At 42.6% G+C, this 20294-nt stretch overlaps 1 protein-coding gene across 5 annotated transcripts in view; it reads left to right on the top strand.

Annotated features, from left to right (window-relative positions):
• The window catches only part of PALM2AKAP2 (PALM2 and AKAP2 fusion), a 515750-nt gene that overhangs the window by 353363 nt on the left and 142093 nt on the right, over positions 1–20294 (top strand). For all 5 annotated transcript variants that reach the window (XM_027964123.2, XM_027964120.2, XM_027964122.2 and 2 more), the window contains one exon: positions 11040–11125. In XM_027964123.2, coding sequence (XP_027819924.1) covers positions 11040–11125 — 86 coding nt within the window. The remainder of the gene's footprint in view (positions 1–11039; positions 11126–20294) is intronic.

Here is a 20294-nt window from a genome sequence, read left to right as displayed (position 1 = left end):
GGCAGCAGGTGGGAAAAGGCACGGTGGAGCCAGCTTCTTCATGTCTCCAAGGGCCATCCATGCTCTCCCCTGTGCCTTCCATCCATGGCACTCTTTTCACAACCAAGAGAGGGAAAGGGTACCAACTGGTTGACTGACCCTCCAAAGAGTCCAAATGAGTGAAAGTCACTCAGTCGTGTCTGACTGTTTGTGACCCCATGGACTGTCCATAGAATTCTCCAGGCCAGAATACTGGAGTGGGTAGCCTTTCCCTTCTCTAGGGGATCTTCTCAACCCAGGGATCAAACCGAGGTCTCCCACATCGCAGGCAGATCTTTTACCAGGTGAGCCACAAGGGAAGCCCAAGAATACTAGAGTGGGTAGCCTATCCCTTCTCCAGTGGATCTTCGCAACCCAGGGATCGAATGAGGTCTCCTGCATTGCAGGCAGATTCTGTACCAACTGAGCTATCAGGGAAGCCAGCCAAAGAGCCCAGGGACTCTAAGTAAGTCCATGTCACTCTGCCCTGTCTTCAGTGCATCTCCTTTGCACAAGAACTGGATCCAAGATGGTGGTTTGGGTTTGTACATAATTTTTTTCACTCTTTGCCAGTTTTATTTTTTTATATTTTATTGAAGTATAGTTGATTTACAGTATGTTTATTTAATTTTATATGACATGTTTGGGGGCTAAATATCAAATATCTTTCCAACCTATAAACCAGGCTGGCAGGGAATTTCCTGGTGGTCCTGTGGCTGGGACTCTGTGCTCCCAATGCAAGGGGCCAGGGTTCTATCGCTATCAAGGAGCTAGATCCCATATGCCACAACTCAGACTGGGGCAGCCAAACAAAATATTAATAAATATTTTAAAAATCAGGCTGGCAAAACTAATAGGATATTGTGGAGATAACAGAATCCTTATTGGACTTACAGGGGGAGCCCCCTTGAGTGATATTATCTGCAAATTAACTTGAGGGTAAACCAGGCTTTAAGCTGTTAATTCTCTAACCTCTGAGAGTGTGCTAAGTTGCTCAATTGCGTTCAACTCTTTGCAACCCCATGGGCTACCCTCTGTCCAGGGGATTCTCCAGGCAAGAATACTGGAGTGGGTTGCCATTTCCTTCTCCAGGGGATCTTCCTGACCCAGGGATTAAACCCACGTCTCTTAAGTCTCCTGCGTTGGCAGGCAGGTTCTTACCACTAGCGCCACCTGGGACGCCCAACCTCTCAGCGGGGACCCTGTTTGTGAACAGTTTGTTGAGTTTGCTACAAGGAGCAGGGTTGCCTAAAAAGGCTTTAATTTCTGAGGACTGGTTCTGGTGAGCCCAAACAAACCATTTTCAAAATTGCCTCAGGCCTCCAGTGTCTTGTAAAACTCATTGTGAACACAAGTGTGATCCTTTCTGCTCTCAGTTTTGTGCATTTGGAATCTGCCTCCCACTTCATATAAAATTCACCTTTGAGAATCGAGCAAGAGATGAAACACCTAGTTTCCCATTTACCCTCAGATACTATCACTGAGAAAGGCTTTCTTCTTCTTAAAAGGAGGTCTAAGACTCCAGAGCATATAGCAGATCAGAGCTGAAAAGTTGTTGCAGCTTCGCACTTCGTGGGTTATGCATATATACGTGGGTCTGCGGTTGTGCACACAAGCACAGGTGTCTATGTGTGCATGTGTGTGTGTACATAAAAGTGTGTGCATGTGACAGGCAGGTATGTGTGTCCATGTGTGGTCCCAGTCTCAAGAGGATCCTTGCCCTTCTCACTGTGGACACCTTAGTGAGCAGAAGTGATTAGTAACAGCCTCGTATAGTGTGAGCTTTAGTCACATCCCAAATGTGCTCCTTACTGTTATGTGTTCTCAGATAAATTATTTACTTCTCTAAGCTTCATTTTTGCCATCCAAAAAATAAAGATTAAAAATAAGAGGGGACATATGTATACCGATGGCTGATTCATGTTGATGTAGGGCAGAAACAAACAGAATATTGTAAAGCAGTTGTCCTCCAATGAAAAACAAATAAATTTTTAAAAAGTGTCTACGTTATGTAGGGTTTCTGATTGTTAGGTAATATATGTTAAATAAAGCACAACCAAGAGCACATAATTAGCTCTCAGGAAATGATAACCTGCTATTATTGTTACCCCTTCCTACCACATGCTTACAGGGAGAGAGCAAGCTCTGTATTTTTTTTTTCCAGCCCAAGGTGCTGTGAGTTTCCACTTCTTCTCTACCACATGCTTGCCTCTGAGATCACCCAGAGTTTTTGTCCTAGGGTTTACTTATGGAGTGTCTGAACCCAAGGTGGAGCTCAGAGGCACTCAGTTCTTTCAGTCTTAATCCTTGTCCATCTTTCAGAGGTTCTGCCGTGCAGGGCACCCTCTGCAGAACTTGGTTGTCACGGGACCCCACAGGACTGTGCCCGGAGCTTTTCCTGTCTGAAAGGAGAACCGCCCCATCCTAGCTGACCCAGAGAGGCCCTATAAACCCCTCATGAATGTTTGCTGAACTGCCCTGGGCTGGATTCAGTGTCAGCCTCAGCTTTACGTGTCCCCAGGAACTCCACCACAAAGCCTTTATTTGATCTGCTCAGTGTGAGCTCAGAAACCATCTTGAATGGGAACCTCCAGGAAAAAATATTTCCCCTCTGCAAATCTTGTTTTTTTCCAATATGTTCTCAAGTTTCCTGTTTACCAATCCCTGAAAATAAGAGGTCTTTGGGGGTGGTGGTAAGGTAACTGGTTAGGCAGATAACCTCTGAGGTCAGAGTGTTTATTGCATCACTTGCTAGATTACGTCTATGTTTTCTAAGTCTCCGTTTTTTCCTCTGTAAAGTGGGGATAATATTATATTTGCCTCGTGTCCCTGTATTGTATGAGGATTGAATGAGGTGATACCTGTGAAGACCTAGTGCTTGACTCATCAGTTTAGCTGTCAGGATTGATATTATCGTGGCCATGCTGGTGGGGAGAGCAGTGGAGTGGAGAGGGCATGAGGAACACTCAACAAGACATTGAGGTCTTATTTTTGAGCTCCCTGAACATCTACCGCTGTACCCAGACAAACTTTCCTTACTCGGGAAGGTATAGGAGTCGGACAGGGGAAGGCAAGACCAGTGGCCTCAGTGAGTTTGAGGAAAATAACTCATAGTTCAAATGGTAAACTTTCTCTTTTCCAGTGAACTCTCCTCAAAGAGGAGATCAAACCAGTCAATCCTCAAGGGAATCAACCCTGAATATTCACTGCAGGGACTGATGCTGAAACTGAAGCTTCTGTCCTTTGGCCACACGATGTGAAGAGCCGACTCATTGGAAAAAACCCTGATGCTGGGAAAGATTGAAGGCAGGAGGAAAAGCGGGCAACAGAGGATGAGATGGTTGGATGGCATCATCAACTCAGTGGACATGGGTTTGAGCAAACTCTGGGAGATGGTGAAGGACAGGGAAGCCTGGCGTGCTGCAGTCCATGGGGTTGCAAAGAGTCAGACACGATTTAGCAGTTGAACAACAATAACCTCTCAATGAGAGCAGCCAAGAGAGGAGGGGAATGCCCCTACTACCATTGCTTCTAGAGACCCTAGGGCCTGGCCCTTTTATCTGCCCCAAGAAAGAGAAAGCTGGGGCTCTGGGGCAAGGATGAGCCACCATCTGGAGTTGGGTGAGCTGGGGTGGGGTCACATCCTGCTCTGCTCCTCCAAGCACCTGGGTGGGGCTTCCCATCCAGAGGAAGCAAGTCCCATCAGCTAATCCTTGGGTGGGGTTTCCGAAAGCCAAGTGTTTAGAGGCAAATCATTGTTCTGAAGTTCCACTAAGTTTTAATGACCACCGTGCTGAGAACTTCTCAAAGAACAAAGTGAGATGTTTTTTTTTTTTCCAAACCCAAAGGGAGCCAACGAGGATTAAAAGGAGAAATATCTAGCCGAGTCTCAATTCAAGACTTGACAAGGAAGAGACTTTAGACACAGAGGGACCCAGGCCCTAACCCCATCCTTTCACTGTGATCTCCCTGGTGGCTCAGATGGTAAAGCACCTGCCTGCAGTGCGGGAGACCCGGCTTCAATCCCTGGGTTGGGAAGATCCACTGGAGAAGGAAATGGCAACCCACTCCAATAATCTTGCCTGGAAAATTCCATGGACTGAGGAGCCTGGTGGGCTGCAGTCCATGGGGTCGCAAAGAGTCGGACACGACTGAGCAACTTACTCTTTACTTAATGACGTTTTCACAATGGGTCCATGTTTTGTATATAAGATGGTTATTGCTGTTCAGTCGCTAAGTCATGTCCAACTCTTTGCAACTCCAAAGGGTGAGGTGGGCATGGAGGTGGGGCTGGTGAAGGGTCAGCCCTGTCTTCGAGGCACACAAGGTCTCACCACCCAGATGTTTTATATCTGGTGACTGTACTTCCAAAGGGTTTGATGGTAAGTATCTCAAGCCACTAGGACTTGCCTGCCTCTGGGAGAAAGGACCAATCACAGCCTGTTTCTTCAGCATCTAGAGTGAATCAGCTGAAAAGTGGGACTGTTAACTGTTACCAACCTGGATCCTTGGACACTTCCTTCAATAGAAATTGATTAGAGGCCAGATGAGAATTGTAGGAAAGGCTTTACTGGGACTCCTGCTGCTCAACAGGGTGATAACAAGGAACAGGTGCCGTTGCTGGCTCCCTGAGAGGAGCTGCTTGGGTCCTTAAATGGGGTGGGTCCATGGGTTGGACAGAGGGCATAGCTAAGGTGGCGTGCCCATCCCCTTGGTGGTGCTGTGTGGAGGGGATCATGCTCAGCACCCTGCCTTTCCTCCTGGCATCTCAGAAATGACAGTGTGTGGCCTTTTTGTATCTTATTGTTCATAATTGCCCCCAAATGTGCAAGAGTGCAGTTATTTTTAGTTCCTTATTGTTTCTTTGTTTCTGTTGCTTGAAGATTTGTCCAGGTGCAAGCACTCCCGTCATGGGTCCCGGGTCCCAGCCCCTGTCATTGCCAGCCCCCTTCACACCCTTTCCTTTGTGTTTCTCTTTTCTCCTTTGAGCAAACTCTGCTTTTAACTCGGCCCCACTCTGAAGCTCCCCCTCTAACCTGGTTGCCCCCAAACCAGCATTGCTCATTTAACAGACACTGGCAGAGACTAACTGGGCATCAGGTCCACTCCCTGTCCGCAGGTCCTTATGGGTTAGTTGCTAAGGGCCTTCTAAGGTGGCATGAAGGAGCTGATTCTATCAGACAGACAGGCTTAAGGGCTTTTCCTGCTCAAGCCCCAAAAGCAGGGCTAATGATTAGGGATGTGAGTTCACAGCAGAGGGAGGAGGTAGAAATGTCACTCTAGAGGCTCTTTAGTTCTTCCCTTTCTGCCATTAGGGTGGTATCAGCTGTATAACTGAGGTTATTGATATTTCTCCCGGTAGTCTTGATTCCTGTTTGTGCTTCATCCAGCCTGGCATTTCGCATGATGTACTCTGCATGTAAGTTAAATAAGCAGGATGATAATATACAGCCTTGACATATTCCTTTCCCCATTTGGAACCAGTCTGTCATTCCACGTCCAGTTCTAATTGTTGCCTCTTGACCTGAATACAGATTTCTCAGGAGGCAGGTCAGGTCATCTGGTATTCCCATCTCTTTAAGAATTTTTCACAATTTGTTGTGGATCCACACAGTCAAAGGCTTAGTCAATAAAGCAAAAGTAGATGTTTTTCTGGAACTCTCTTGCTTTTTTGATGATCCAACGGATGTTGGCAATTTGATCTCTGGTTCCTCTGCCTTTTCTAAATCCAGCTTGAACATCTGGAAGTTCACGATTCATGTACTGTTGAAGCCTGGCTTGGAGAATTTTGAGCATTACTTTGCTAGCATGTGAGATGAGTGCAATTGTGCGGTAGTTTGAGCATTCTTTGGCATTGCCTTTCTTTGGTATTATAATGAAAACTGACCTTTTCCAGTCCTGTGGCCAGGGCTGAGTTTTCCAAATTTGCTGGCATATTGAATGCAGCACTTTTATAGCGAGAAGCTAAAGGCCAAGGAGAAAAGGAACAATATACCCATTTGAATGAAGAGTTCCAAAGAACAGCAAAGAGAGATAAGAAAGCCTTCCTCAGCAATCACTGCAAAGAAATAGAGGAAAACAATAGAATGGGAAAATTGCTCAGTCGGGTCCAACTCTGCAACCCCATGGACTATAGCCCTTCAGGCTCCTTTGTCCACAAATTCTCAGGCAAGAATACTGAAGTGGGTAGCCATTCCCTTCTCCAGGGGATCTTCCCACCCCAGGGATGGAACCTGGGTCTCCCGCATTGCAGGCAGATTCTTTATACTGTCTGAGCTACCAGGGTAGCCCCAAAGCATTCTATATCATACACCCCAGTGGGAGGATGACAAGGTAAGTGTTAATCTGTTGTTTCTGCTAGTGGTCTTAGCTCCTTCTATCTCTCTCAGTTTGGGCATCTCCAAACATGGAGAAATCCTAGAGTTTCAAGATCTGTATTTTTTGTATAACGTGATCCTTAGTACAAGCCAACAGCAACATCTCATACTTAAAAGGAGAAATGGTCTGTTCTAAAGCTGGAACAGAAGTGGTTCTGTTGGGTTTTCTGAAGTATGGTGCTAACTGGACTGTATGGGAGATTTAAGGGATTTTCAAGGGCAGTTTTGATCATGCAGCTTTGTCCCTTTTGTCTTTAGAACCGAAATCTTTCATGAAATGCAGCTGACCTGTGCAGTAAGTGCTGAACACAGTGGAATCAGAGAGTGGCCCCCAAGGAAAGTATGGGCCATTAAAACCTGCTTAGGAGACAAATTTAAAGGGTAGAATTTGTTTAGAGCATAGAACACAGATTTATCTAAAGACCTTGCTATAATGGGAACTGGGGGTGGGTGGGGATGGCAGGTCTGAAAGGGCTCTGTCCGTCCTTTCCTAAGGCCAGGCTATGTTATACTAGTGTAATAAACAGCCCCAGTCCTATGGCGTATAATAATAAAGGTTTAGTTCTCATGCATCTAACATGATGGCCCTTATGGGTTGGCCATATCTGTGCTTTGTGTTACTCTCTTAGTTGGGCCTTATGCTAACAAAATTGTCACCATCTGGAACACTGCCTTTCACCATTTTGAAGGGCAAGGGTGTGCTGGAGGGTCTGTCATCAGCAATTAAATGTTCCAGCCTGGAAGTGATCGATGCCTGCACCCATCAGGCAGAACTAGTCACATGACCTCACCAGCTCTAAGGAGGCTAGGAAGTGAAATCCTGTTATGTGTCCACGAGAGGAAGGAATAAGGGGGAGCATTTGGTGAAGAGCACTAGTGACCCCCTCAGCCACCTGCTTTGTCCAGTGATCTATCTAAAATCTGTGTGGATAGATGGGCTAGAACAAGGGTCCCCTCTCTTGCATATAAGAGTCTATGCTGACTTGTCTTTCTTTCTTAATCTGCTTTTACCTCGTGACACATGGTGATTCCAGAGGGTCTGGGCACAACCAGCACCCTCCCATGCAGTGCTCCCCTTTCCCTCTGGGCCTTGAACCCTTCATTTTAATTTATTTTTAGTACTAGCCAGGATCAGAATTAAGGAAGTCAGCCCATGTTCTCTGGATGCCATCAGTTGCTTCCTCACCAAGCCTCCTTCCTTTTGCTTGCACTATCCTGTCAACAATACATGTATTATTCCTGATAGAAATCAACAGAGAAGGGCCAAGACAATCAGCAGAGTGCACCCTGGGAACAGAGACCCAGGGATGTGGGCACCAGGGAACTGGAAGCTTGGGCAAAGGGATGTATTTATCTGACTGTGAAGCTAAATAAGGAGGTATATAAAAAGCAACAACAACAAATTCATGGCAGATTTGATTTATTGCTGCAAGATCTTTATAAAACCCTCCCTGATGGAGTATTTATAAGAATCCCTTAGCTACAAGTAGATGGGTCTCAGTTTTTCCACTACAGAGAAATGAAAATTTATTCTCTTCTGGGAGAGAAAGGTTATTTTTTTCCTGAAGGTTTGATCCAGCCTTTTAAAAATGGAATAAAAATAATATAGTATTGCTAGGGATTGTATGAATAATATAAAATACGGTTTTTTAAAAAAAAAATTGTAAGTAAGATTGAGCAAAGGGAAAAGGGAAGCTATAAAAGTGGTTATTTGAAAGTACAGGAGGTAAAACTATACTATGTGAATTACATATATTCTGTATTATCTATCAGATTATATATTGAGATTACATATGTATTGATGTCTCATGTCTCTTTCTTATGGCCATATATCCTGTAATAAACATAGTATTGCTTATGAAAGGAATGATTGTAGCAGAGGAAAGATTGTTCCCAAAGTGGGATATAATATATAGAGATGGAAATTAATACTTGTAAATGAATTATATGCAACAAAGGGAATTATATTTGCATAGTTAAAGATAAAAGTGCTTTATTTAAATGATTTTCGTGTATAATTTTGGTGATAGATTCTATCTTTCAGCTACTGTTAGAATAATGTTGCTTGACAAATCATCCCAAAACAGAATCACTGTTACCATGATGCATATGCAGTTGAGCTGGGGATTGGCTGATCTAGATTTGGCTTAGCTCCAGGTGCAGACTGGGTCCAAGTCAATTCCCCATGACTCTCATTTCCTTGCAGATCAACTGGGGCATGTCCTTCTCATGCTAGAGCAGAAGAGCAAGAGGGCAAATGTCACCACACAAGCCCATTTCAAACCTTTGCTTGCATGATATCCACTAACATCCTATTTGCCAAGGCAAACATCAGTAGGACAGGGAAGAAAATTTCTCCCACAGTGGGAGAGAAGGGCGCCAAATATTTGCTGAACAATAATTCACATTAGGGACTTCCCTGGAGATCCAGTGGTCGGGACTTTGCGCTTCCAGAGCAGGGGGCACAGGTTCGATTACTAGGTGGGGAACTAGGATCCCATATGCCGCACAGCGCAGCCAGAAAAAAAAAATTCAAATTATTCTATAATTAAAAATCATATATTTGTCCATGCCCAATATCTGTGTCTCTCTGCTGGCCATTCCAGTAGGTACCAATAGTGGCTTAAACCAGAAATGGTTTTAGTTAAATGCAAATATGTCTGGGAAATAATCTGTTTGTGTGGAAACAAGATTTCTTTCCCAGAAATGTGCATTTAAGACAAAGCCCACAACTTTCCTGAGAGGAAATTGTAGGGCAAATCATCAAACTTCTCTGACCCAATTTCTACAACCCAGTGAGAGACAACTGTTTACACTCTGCAATAAATTATAGCCCATGGATCTTGAGTAATCCATGGTGCACATTTCCTGTGAAATGAGACTCTCAAGGATTCAGAATATAAAATAAGGCAATGCAATCAGTGCTAACATATTAAAATTGAATTAATCTCATATTAGTTTATTTAAAGTGTCATGTAATTGCAAACTACTGCTATAGTTTCACCCCCGATTTGTCCAATTGATCCTTAGAAAAATGCCAAAGTATAACAATCTTTTCTAGATACATCTCTGGTTTCTTGACTTAGCACAGAGGCTGGAAATGCACATCTCATGAGCCAAATCTGGCCAGTGCCTGTTTTTTTTTTAAATAAAGTTTTATTGGAGCCCAGTCATGTCCATTTGCTTATATGTTATCACTGGCTGCTTTCTCTCAATAATGTTATCTCTGGCTTCTTTCTCTCAATAATGGCAGCTTGAGAAGCTGCAACAGAAGTGGTCTGACCACAGAACCTAAAATATTTACTATGTAGTAAACAGAAAAACATTCCAGTTCTCATTTAACATAATGCTTAACAGTTGAAATGTGGAATTTCGGTGATTCACACAGGTCTAGCATGAATATTGCCCTTGAGTTTTCCTTAGGGAAAATTATATAAGAAAATCAATATTGTAAATTAATATTACATAGTTTTTGTCTGTTTTTATTTTTTATTTTTTATTTATTTATTTTTTGTCTGTTTTTAAAAATAATCTTTTTAATACTGTAAGCTATGAACACTCATATCCCAGTAGGCAGTTGTTATACCAGTTATAAAATTTGTATCTGCTTATTGAAGTAGACCCCGAGAAACTCTACCAATAAGTGTTACCTTCTTAGGTTTTAGGAAGATGACTTGACTTGCAATATTGTTTTTAAAAATATACCTGTCATTACTTCAAGCTTTTCACTGTTATAGACAATTCCACCTCCATGCACACACATAACTGCATTTAAATTAGTGTAGTTTTACTCTATTGTGATGTGGGTATTTTCAAACAGTAGCCCCTGATATCTTTTTTGAGGCTGGAGAGCACAAAACCTAGTGTCTTGCCAGATGTCCACTCTCAGAGCCTGTCTGACAGCTCAAGAGAAAAGGAGCTAACATGTATTAAGACTTGGAGAGAAACATATATAGATTTTAAACATGAGTATAAACTCAGTTCTTTTCAGCAGGTGTGCAGAATCTAGGACAGTAGATAATCTGGAGTCATTTCTATTGGGTATTGACTTAGATTCAGATGGACAGATTTCTGTGTAAAGGGATTCGCTTTAAGCCCCACATAAGACCTCAATATGAGGCCTGGATTCTAGAGGAGTTCATTTTAACTTCTTCTCCACTCTGTGCTAGGAATAGCACTGTCTATAACATATAAGATTTATATAAATATCCCTGGGGATGGGGCTTCCCCGGTAGCTCAGTCGGTAAAGAATCTGCCTGCAATGCAGGAGACCCAAGTTCGATCCCTGGGTTGGAAAGATCCCCTGGAGAATGAAATGGCAATCCACTCCAGTATTCTTGCCTGGAGAATCCTATGGACAGAGGAGCCTGGAGGGCTATAGTCCAGCGGTTGGCAAGAGTCGGACATGACACTGATTAAACCATAACATACAAAATTTAGATGACAACTCCAAACTTGGAGATTAGGTGAAAACAAGAGGTGCTGACTGACCACATTTCTGAAAGGAAGTTTTCCTGTTAACTGCCAGGCAGGTGAACCACTGATTTCCTTTACACGTCACATGGACTTGAAAGCTGCAAAATAGTTTCCATCCATGCCAACTGAATGCACTTGGCTCAAATGACACTCATTTTTCTTTTTCAGGAGTTGGGTGGGAGAGTGTGCTGCTAACACGAGATGATATAACCTCAGAGGCTATAGCATCATCCAGCGCAGACATGACTGTCAAGGTAAGGCATCCTTTCTCTAGTGTGATTCTCTACATGCATCTCTATAGCAGGGGTCCCCAACCCCTGGGCTACCAGTAACCTCCTGTCAGATCAGCATTGGCATTAGATAGAAATAAAGTAAATGTAACACACTTGAATCATCCTGAAACCATCCACCCCCCGACTCCTTGTCCATGGAAAAATTGTCTTCCAAAAAATTGGTGCCTGGTGCCAAAAAGGTGGGGGACGGCTGCTCTAGAGGAAAGTGAGCCTATGGCAGATTTCTGGGGGTAAAATGAATACTGCCCCTAACCCCACTGGGGTTCTCTATTTGCTGACCTCGGAATAGAATAAAATTTGCTGAAATTTGGGGCCTGCATTAGGAAATCACCTTAAAACTAGAATCCAAGACTTGTTATTTCCAATGGACTGGTTTTAGGGTCTTCAGTAAACGTCTACATGTTGACTGTTTGCAAGTGTGACCCCATGGGGACAGCAAAGCAAATCTGAAAATTCTGAGCTGAGAAACTCAGGCCCCACTGTGCATTGTGAAGAAAGGTCAGAGAGGCATAAAGTAGCTTTGATCTTGACTCAAGATTTCCACTGATGTCAGCGGGAAGGCAGCACATGGCCCACTCCAGATGGAACGCGCTAATGGCCATAGGTTTAAAAAATGAGTCATCTGGAAATCAACCTAATTATCACTGTTCAAATTAAATGCATGAATTTGTGATCATTGCCTAGATTAAGGAGTCTGTAGCAAAATATATCAGACACAATTACTTCCCTTCTGTTACTGGAATAGACACAAAGGAACAGTTTTCCTCTCTTGGAATTCTGTTTATACAGGGAAGCCTGGTGTGCTGCAGTCTGTGGGGTCGCAAAGAGTCGGACATGACTGAGCGACTGAACTGAACAAAGACTGGGAGTGGGAGGGCTTTCTAACATTTTTGCTTGAATGAATACAATTTAAATAAATGCCACTTGGACAGTTTTCTTGGAAAATGAAAATGTAATGTCCCTTTCTAATATTGAGATATCACTAGAGATTTCACTCTGGATTTTTTAGTAGAAGTTGTTCGAAAGAATATACAGGATGAATTTATTCAAGCTTTTCTTTGTAATGTGATGTCCGAATTTGTGTTATCTGTTAAAAATGTTAGAGAAAGCAAAGAAAAATACAATCATGAAACGTATTATAAGATGGAAAAATAGCCTGTTGGTTAAATGAGTCAACTAATCTAGATAATAATTATCCAGTGCTAAAAATGTGTTTGCTTGTCATTATGTTTAGTTGAACTTACAAGATAAAAATATATATTGCAATGGTGTATTGGTATTTTCCTAGCTATTAGTGCAAAGTCTGAGAAGTTTGAGAAATCTCTGGCCATGTTGAATTGAGAGAGGTGGATGCTGATAGTAGAATCTAATGGATTTAGATGTGCTATGTTGAAATTTGTCATGATTTTAAGAATTCGTTTCTGAGATGTGTTGCTAGTCTACCTGCAGAGTTTGTTTTATAAAAGCAAATTGAGTATTTGGATATAAACAGGTTTTGCCCAAGTCCCATTTTATAAGGCTACTGCATAGTCAGCATGCTCCTGGTATGAAGATCTTGACTAAAGTTGTATTTGGGTCAGTTCAACTTTGATGTCATCCTCAACCTCTCTTTCTGTCTGTTCTTATTGAATGTGCATGCGTGTGTGCATGCTCAGTCATGTCTGACTCATTGTGACCCCATGGGCTGTAGCCTGCCAGGCTCCTCTGTCCATGGGAATTCCCTGGCAAGAATATTGGAGTAGGTTGCCATTTCCTTCTCCAGGGGATCTTCCCGACCCAGGGACTGAACTCGAATCTCCCAAGTCTCTTGCTAGGTGGACTCTTTACCACTGAGCCACTTAGGAATTCTCTTTTATTGAATACCTGGGAATATTTTATAAGAATAGGGGATTTTTAGTTCACAAGAACTGAATCTACTTAGAAGAAAGAACACTATATACTTTTAAAAAGCTAAGCAAGATACAAATATATTTAATACTCCAATAAATCCCTATAAATATTAAGTTCCTTTATTAATGCTAATCTCTTCTCAATAAAGGATTCTTGAAACTTCCAGATGAATGCAATTTAGGGAAATACTTCTTTTTAGATTCTTCTCCATTAGATTTCCCAATTACAAAAAATTATCAATTTTTTTCCTTCAGTACTATGCTTTTTCCTACCCCACACTGCTTTTTGTATCCATCCTGCTCTTGTGTCTTTTTTTCTTTTAATTTTTACTTTTTGGCTGTGCTGTGTAGTATCTGGGATCTTAGTTTTCCAATCAGGGATTGAACCCACACCCTCTGCATTGAAAGCAGAGTTTTAACTACTGGACTGTAAGGGAAGTCCCCTTCTTGTATCTGTCTTAAAGTATTATTTTTTTCTGTGTCTATAAGTACCTGATCTTTGTTAACTGCAGATTTGTTAGCATATATTCATGTCACTACAGGCTTCCCAGGTGGCACTAGTGGTAAGGAACCCACTTGCCAACGCAGGAGATGTAAGAGACGCAGGTTCGATCCCTGGGTCGGGAAGCTCCCCTAGATAAGGGCATAGCAACCCATTCCAGTATTCTTGCCTGGAAAATTCCGTGGGAAGAGGAGCCTGGTGGGCTACAGTCCATAGGGTCACAAAGAGTCAGACACAACTGAAACAACTTAGCATGCATTCATATGTCTACAGCTATTCCTGCTTCTAATAGCTATTTCATATATCCTTGTAATATCACCTATCCCTGCTTTTTGCCCTGGGAAAACAAAATATTCTGTTAAAATATTTATTACAGTAAAAGTTGATCCATTGACATTTCCCAAAGGGAATATCAGCAGAAACCACTAAAATTCTTTGGTTTCCTCCCTATTACTCTTCTTGCAATAGACGTACCTTTCTTCATGTGTAGGAGTTTTCTTTCTGAAAAAAAGCACAGCATTTTCTGTGATGTCAGTGGTCTGAATGTGGTTTTGTCTACTATAGGTAGCCTTTTAATACCATGTCTTATTCTGAAATGACAAAGTCATGCTTCTGAAAATATGCATGGCTCAGATGAGTGAATTCATTTATAAACAAACCTGTCATTCTGAGCAATGTTAAACTGTGTGGGCATGCCCAGTTGTGTCCGATTCTTTGTGACACTATGGACTTTAGCCCACCAGGCTCCTTTGTCCATGGGATTTCCCAGGCAAGAATACTGGAGTGGGTTGCCGTTTCCTTCCCCAGGGGATCTTCCCAACCCAGGGATCAAACCCGCGTCTCCTGTGTTTCCTGCATTGCTGGTGGATTCTTTACCACTGAGCCTTCGGGGGTGCGGATTTGCAAAATGGATGGCTTAGAGGGAGCATCGGAGAAGGCAATGGCACCCCACTCCAGTACTCTTGCCCAGAAAATCCCATGGACAGAGGAGCCTGGTGGGCTACAGTCCATGAGGTCGCTAAGAGTCGGACACGACTGAGCGACTTCACTTTCACTTTTCACTTTCATGCATTGGAGAAGGAAATGGCAACCCACTCCAGTATTCTTGCCTGGAGAATCCCAGGGACGGGGGAGCCTGGTGGGCTGCCGTCTATGGGGTCGCACAGAGTCGGACACGACTGAAGCGACTTAGCAGCAGCAGAGGGAGTATATGGATAGAGTGGATCCCCCAGTCCTGGGGAAGCCCAAAGTTGAACTAAGAACATTTATATTTAAAACACCCTGTAGACTCACTGACACAGGTAGGAGCATCATGTAGGCTTGCTCAACAGTTTTAAATCACTATTAGTAGGTTGAATGGTGAATCCCTTCCTTCCCCTCGAAGCCATATGTCCAAGTCCTAAATCCTGGCACCTGTGACTGTGACCTTATTCGGAAAAGGAGTCTTTGCAGATGTAAATAAGAAAAGAATTTTGAGGTGAGATCATCGTGGATTAACCAGGGAGACCTAAGTCCAATGACACACGTTCTTATGACCGAAGAGGAAACACAGAGACAGAGGCCATAACAAGAAACAGAGGCAGAGGCTGGAGTTCCACGCAGCCCAAGGCGAAGAACACCTAGAGCCGCTGGAAACTGGAAGAGACAAGGAAGGATCCTCCCCTAAAACCTTCAGCGGGAGCAGGGCCCTACCGATTCCTTGATTTTGGAATTCTGGCCTCTTGAATTGTGAGAGATTAAGTTTCTGTTGATGTAGGCCACTGAGTTTGTGGCAAGTTGTTACAGCAGCCCTAGAAAACCACTATGTTCAGATCTACCCCAGAATTATACCTACTATTCTAGAGTGTCAAACCATAGAGGCCAAAAGCCAGTATTATACACGTCCATCACCATTTTCTTATTATACTCTGCTCACTCTTTACAGGGCTTCCCAAGTGGCTAAGTAGTAAAGAATCCACCTGCAATGCTGGAGATGCAGATTCCATCCCTGAGTCAGGAAAATCCCCTGGAGAAGGAAGTAGTCATCACTCCAGTATTCTTGCTTGGGAAATCCCATGGATAGAGAAGCCTGGAGCGCTGCAGTCCATGGGGACATAAAAGAGTCAGACATGACTTAGTGACTAAAACAACACCACCACCCTTTACAAGTTGTTTTGTTCTTGTTTGAAAGAGCCATTAACCTTTTTCAGCCTGAATCACGAGTCACTAGAAGAAAAGGGTCGTCATATTTTGGGATGACTTCTATATTATGTTTTCATCTGTCTTGCTGCTTGTCTAGACTTTGCTTTTAAAAAGAAAGTATGGATCAATACTTTCTGAAACTTGCCTAACCATGAGAATTGTCTGCAGCAGTATTAAATATACACATAAATAACTTCCCAGGCTTCTCCTCTCAAAATTCAGACCCAGAAGAACAGAGTGTGAGAATTAGCATTTTTAACAAGCGCTTGGTGATTTGGGGGGTCAGTTTGGGAAAACGGTGTTTTGCATTTCACTTAAGCAGTACGGGGTGTGGTCATATGATCCCTCCATTGCCCTTGGCTTTCTAGTTGTCCAGCTGGCTAAGATGATTGGCTACAACTGACTAAGGCTCAAAACTGCAGTTTCATTTCTAGTCCCATCTTCCACTATGTCTGTCTCTGGATCCACCCTTGCCCTCTGCACCCAGCCTATTTGTAGCCAGAACGATCTTTTAAATTATTCTGCCAATCCATATGATCAGCAGTCCTACTCCTGGGTGTATATCTGGGGGAAACTCTAATTTGAAAAGATACATGCACCCCCATGTTCACAGGAGCACTATTTACAATAGCCTAGACATGGAAGCAACCGAAATGTCTGTAGCAGATGAATGGATAAAGAAAATGTGATACACACAAACACACATACACAGTGGAATACTACTTAGCCATTTAAAGGAATGAAATAATGCCATTTGCAGCAACATGGATGCAACTAGAGATTATTCTAAGTAAAGTAAATCAGAGGGAAAAACAAATGCTATATGATATCAGTTATATGTGGAATGTAAAATATGGAACAAATGAGCTTATCAGTGAAACAGAAGCAGACTTATAGATACAGAAAACAAACTTACCATTACCAAAGGGAAGGAATAAGGTGTTTGGGATTAATAAATTCACACCACTGTATAAAATAAATAACCATCAGTGTCCTTGAACAAGATTTGGACTTCCCTGCCGGAATGTCATCTCTGTGAGGACCTGCATCCCAGCACCTAACTGAGAGTGTAGCCTGTCATGGGCAGTCATCAATAGTTGTTGTACAAGCAAATATATGAATGAACAAATGAAGACTCATCTCTCTAGACTGCAGTGAAGGGGGACCACTGGCCTTCCTCAAGCCTACTTACTCCCCTGTTCTCACCTGACAGTCTGGCTCTTCTGCCTCCTTGCTTCTCTCTCTTATGCTAGAATTTTTTTTTTTTAATGTAGTTGATTTACAATAATGTGTTAGTTTCAGGTGTACAGCAAAGTGATTCAGATACATATATATGTGTGTATGTGTGTGTGTGTGTATGTTCTTTTTCCGATTCTTTTCCCTCTTGGTTATTGCAAAATGTTGAGTATAGCTCCTTGTGCTGTGCAGTAGGTCCTGGTCGGTTATCTATTCGCATGCTGCTTTCCTTCATATTTCGCTTTTCACTTCTTAGAGCCTCTAAATCACAGTTTTTTTTTCAGAGTTCCTTTTTTAAAAACATAATTGAGCCATAATTTACATACCATAAATTTCACATGTTTACGTATACAATAATTTGTAGTAAATTTACTAATGATTACCATAATCCAGTTTAGTAATATTTTCATCACTCCAGTAAGATCCTTCGTCTATGCTATCGGTTTGTCTCCATTTCAGCTCCCATCCCAAACAAACACTAACCTGATTTCTGTCTCTGTAGCTTTGCCTGTTCTGAACATTTCAGGAAAACAGAATTCTTTTGTGTCTGGCTTCTTTTGCTCCGCCTGGCATTTTTGAGGTCCATCTGTGTCGTAGTCTCTATTGGTATTTCCTTTAACGCTGAGTAGTATTTCATCTCGGGGACGCACCAGAGTTTCGGTTTGTTCACTAGTCCATTCACAAGTCAGTGGACTTTGAGGCAGTTTCCACTTTTTGGCTATTACGAATAATTCTGTTATGAATATTCTCAAACAGGTCTTATGTGGACACATATGTTCATTTGTTGTGGATATGAACCTAGGTGTGGAATTGCTGGGTCACGTGGTAAATCCACGTCTAACTTTTGGAAGAACTGTCTGATTGTCCTCCAGAGCGGCTGCCCCATGTCCCCTCCCACCAGCAGTGGATGAGGGCTCTGATTTTTCGTCTTACTAGCGTTGCTAGTGCCTGTGTTTTGGTTGTAACCATCCTACTAGGTGTCAAGCAGCATCTTATTGTGCTTTTGATGTACATTTCCCTGTAGACTAGTGATGCAGAATATATTTTCATCTGCTTATTCGCCAGTTCAGTTCAGTTCAGTCGCTCAGTCGTGTCTGACTCTTTGCGACCCCATGAATCACAGCACGCCAGGCCTCCCTGTCCATCACCAACTCCCGGAGTTCACTCAGATTCACGTCCATTGAGTCAGTGATGCCATCCAGCCATCTCATCCTCTGTCATCCCCTTCTCCTCCTGCCCCCAATCCCTCCCAGCATCAAAGTCTTTTCCAATGAGTCAACTCTTGGCATGAGGTGGCCAAAGTACTGGAGCTTCAGCTTTAGCATCGTTCCTTCCAAAGAAATCCCAGGGCTGAATTCGCCATTTATATACAGTTAATTTTTCAATGGCTTGGTTTCCTTTGTGTATGAGAGGGTAGTTCTGTTATTCTTTTATTACAGGTGTGTAGTCAGTGTTTTCCGAGTAAGGGACCCTCTTCTTAACGATGGGGAAGGGGGTTCAGTTCTCATTTCCCCTTTAGGATCACTGACACCTCTCCCACCAGTGCCCTGGGAAGGAGTGGGAGTGTCTCATCTTTTTTCTTTCCATTTCTTTCCCTTTCTTTTCTTTCTCTCTCTCTCTCTTCTGTCTGGTTATTTTCCTCTTACATCTCAGCTTTTTTAATGTCATCATTTTTAGCCTATCAGTGTTATTTTTTTATTGTGGTGAAATGCACATAACAAAATTTTATACTTTTAACCATTTTTATGTAGCGTTATGTCATTTGTACTGTTCTGCAGCCATTACCACCATCTATCTCCAGGACTTTTTCATTATCCCAAACTGAAACTCTCCACCCATTAAATACTAATTCTCCATTCCCTCCTCCCTTCAGCTCCCAGCAACCACTTCAGTGTTATAATTTATATGTAATAATACCTAGCTGTCTCCTCAAAGGGATTTTAAATATATCCTGCTAAGAATAAAAAGCAAAAAAGATGGCTAAACCTCAACTTCACATTTTAATATCCTCTGGACAAGGCAAGCTAGAAAGGCAGTCATTTTATATGCATACAAGAACAGTGTTCCAAAATAAAGTTACTGGGAAGCGGCTGCATGCCAGCTTTTAAAGGACTTTGCTTTTTGCAGAGCTTCTGTTCTTCTGAGGAGTAACCTGCCCAGCGCTGGCATCCTGGAAGTGTCTTGCGTTTGTTCAGCTGGCTCACTGCTAGAGCCACCGATGGCACCTGTCTGGATCTGCACTGTTTTCTCAAATTGTGTTTATATGATGATTGTACAAAACGACATCAATCCATGTCTTGGGCTGATATAAAATGATTTGATCGCCATTTGAAATATACCAGCTAAGTCCCAAATGCCGTCTTCATTTTACTCTTATATTTGTTGTTGTTTTTCAGTCTCTTAAGTTGTGTCTGACTCTTTGTGACCCTATGGATTGCAATACGCCAGGCTTCCCTGTCCATCACTATCTCCCAGAGTTTGCTCAAATTCAGATCCATTGAATCAGTGATGCTATCTAACTATCTCATCCTCTGTTGTCCTCTTCTTTTGTCTTCAATCTTTCCCTGCATCAGGGTCTTTTCAAATGAGTCAGTTCTTCGCATCAGGTGGCCAAAGTATTGGAGCTTCAGCTTCAGCTTCCTTCCACTGAATATTCAGGGTCGATTTCCTTCAGGCTTGACTGGTTTGATGATCTTCTTTTATATACAGAGACTAAAAACTATTTGCAAAAAGGAGCACAGAACATTCTGGTACACAACTCAGATTTTTTCTCAGAAAGATGTCTTGTACTTATTCACATTGCTAAAAGATAAACTGAGCCATAGTAAGAATTTTAAGACTTTGTTTGAGCAAAATCCCATGTGAGTTGGGCAGCATCAAACTGGAAGTGGTTAGTGGTACCCTGCCCACAGGAACTGAGGAGAGACTTTTATAGAGAAAAGATGGGAGCAATGAAAGGAAATTAATCAACTGGCTGTAACTTAAAGCGTCACTGGCCATTTGCATTGTTTGGGGTTTTGATTTCATAATCATTAGGCATTTACAGGCTTAAATTTTGGTTTGCTGCTGGAATTCTCCATGGCAGTAGAGCCACCTCTGTCTCTTGGATTCCTTGTTTAATTCATTTAACCACATAGACAATACTTTTCAGTTGTGCTTAGGCAAGAAACAGGATGGCTATCAGTTAGGCAAGTTGGGGCTGACAAACTGTTTGAAAGGGGTGCATTTCCTAACCAAGGACATGGCAGAACCACATAAAAAGAGGATGTTGCCTCTGTATGTAAAACTTACTGCTGGGAGGGTGACTGTTCTCCTGGACTGA

Source organism: Ovis aries, chromosome 2, assembly GCF_016772045.2.
Source record: "Ovis aries strain OAR_USU_Benz2616 breed Rambouillet chromosome 2, ARS-UI_Ramb_v3.0, whole genome shotgun sequence".
Lineage (NCBI taxonomy): Eukaryota > Metazoa > Chordata > Mammalia > Artiodactyla > Bovidae > Ovis > Ovis aries.
This window is presented reverse-complemented; position numbering and strand designations above follow the sequence as displayed.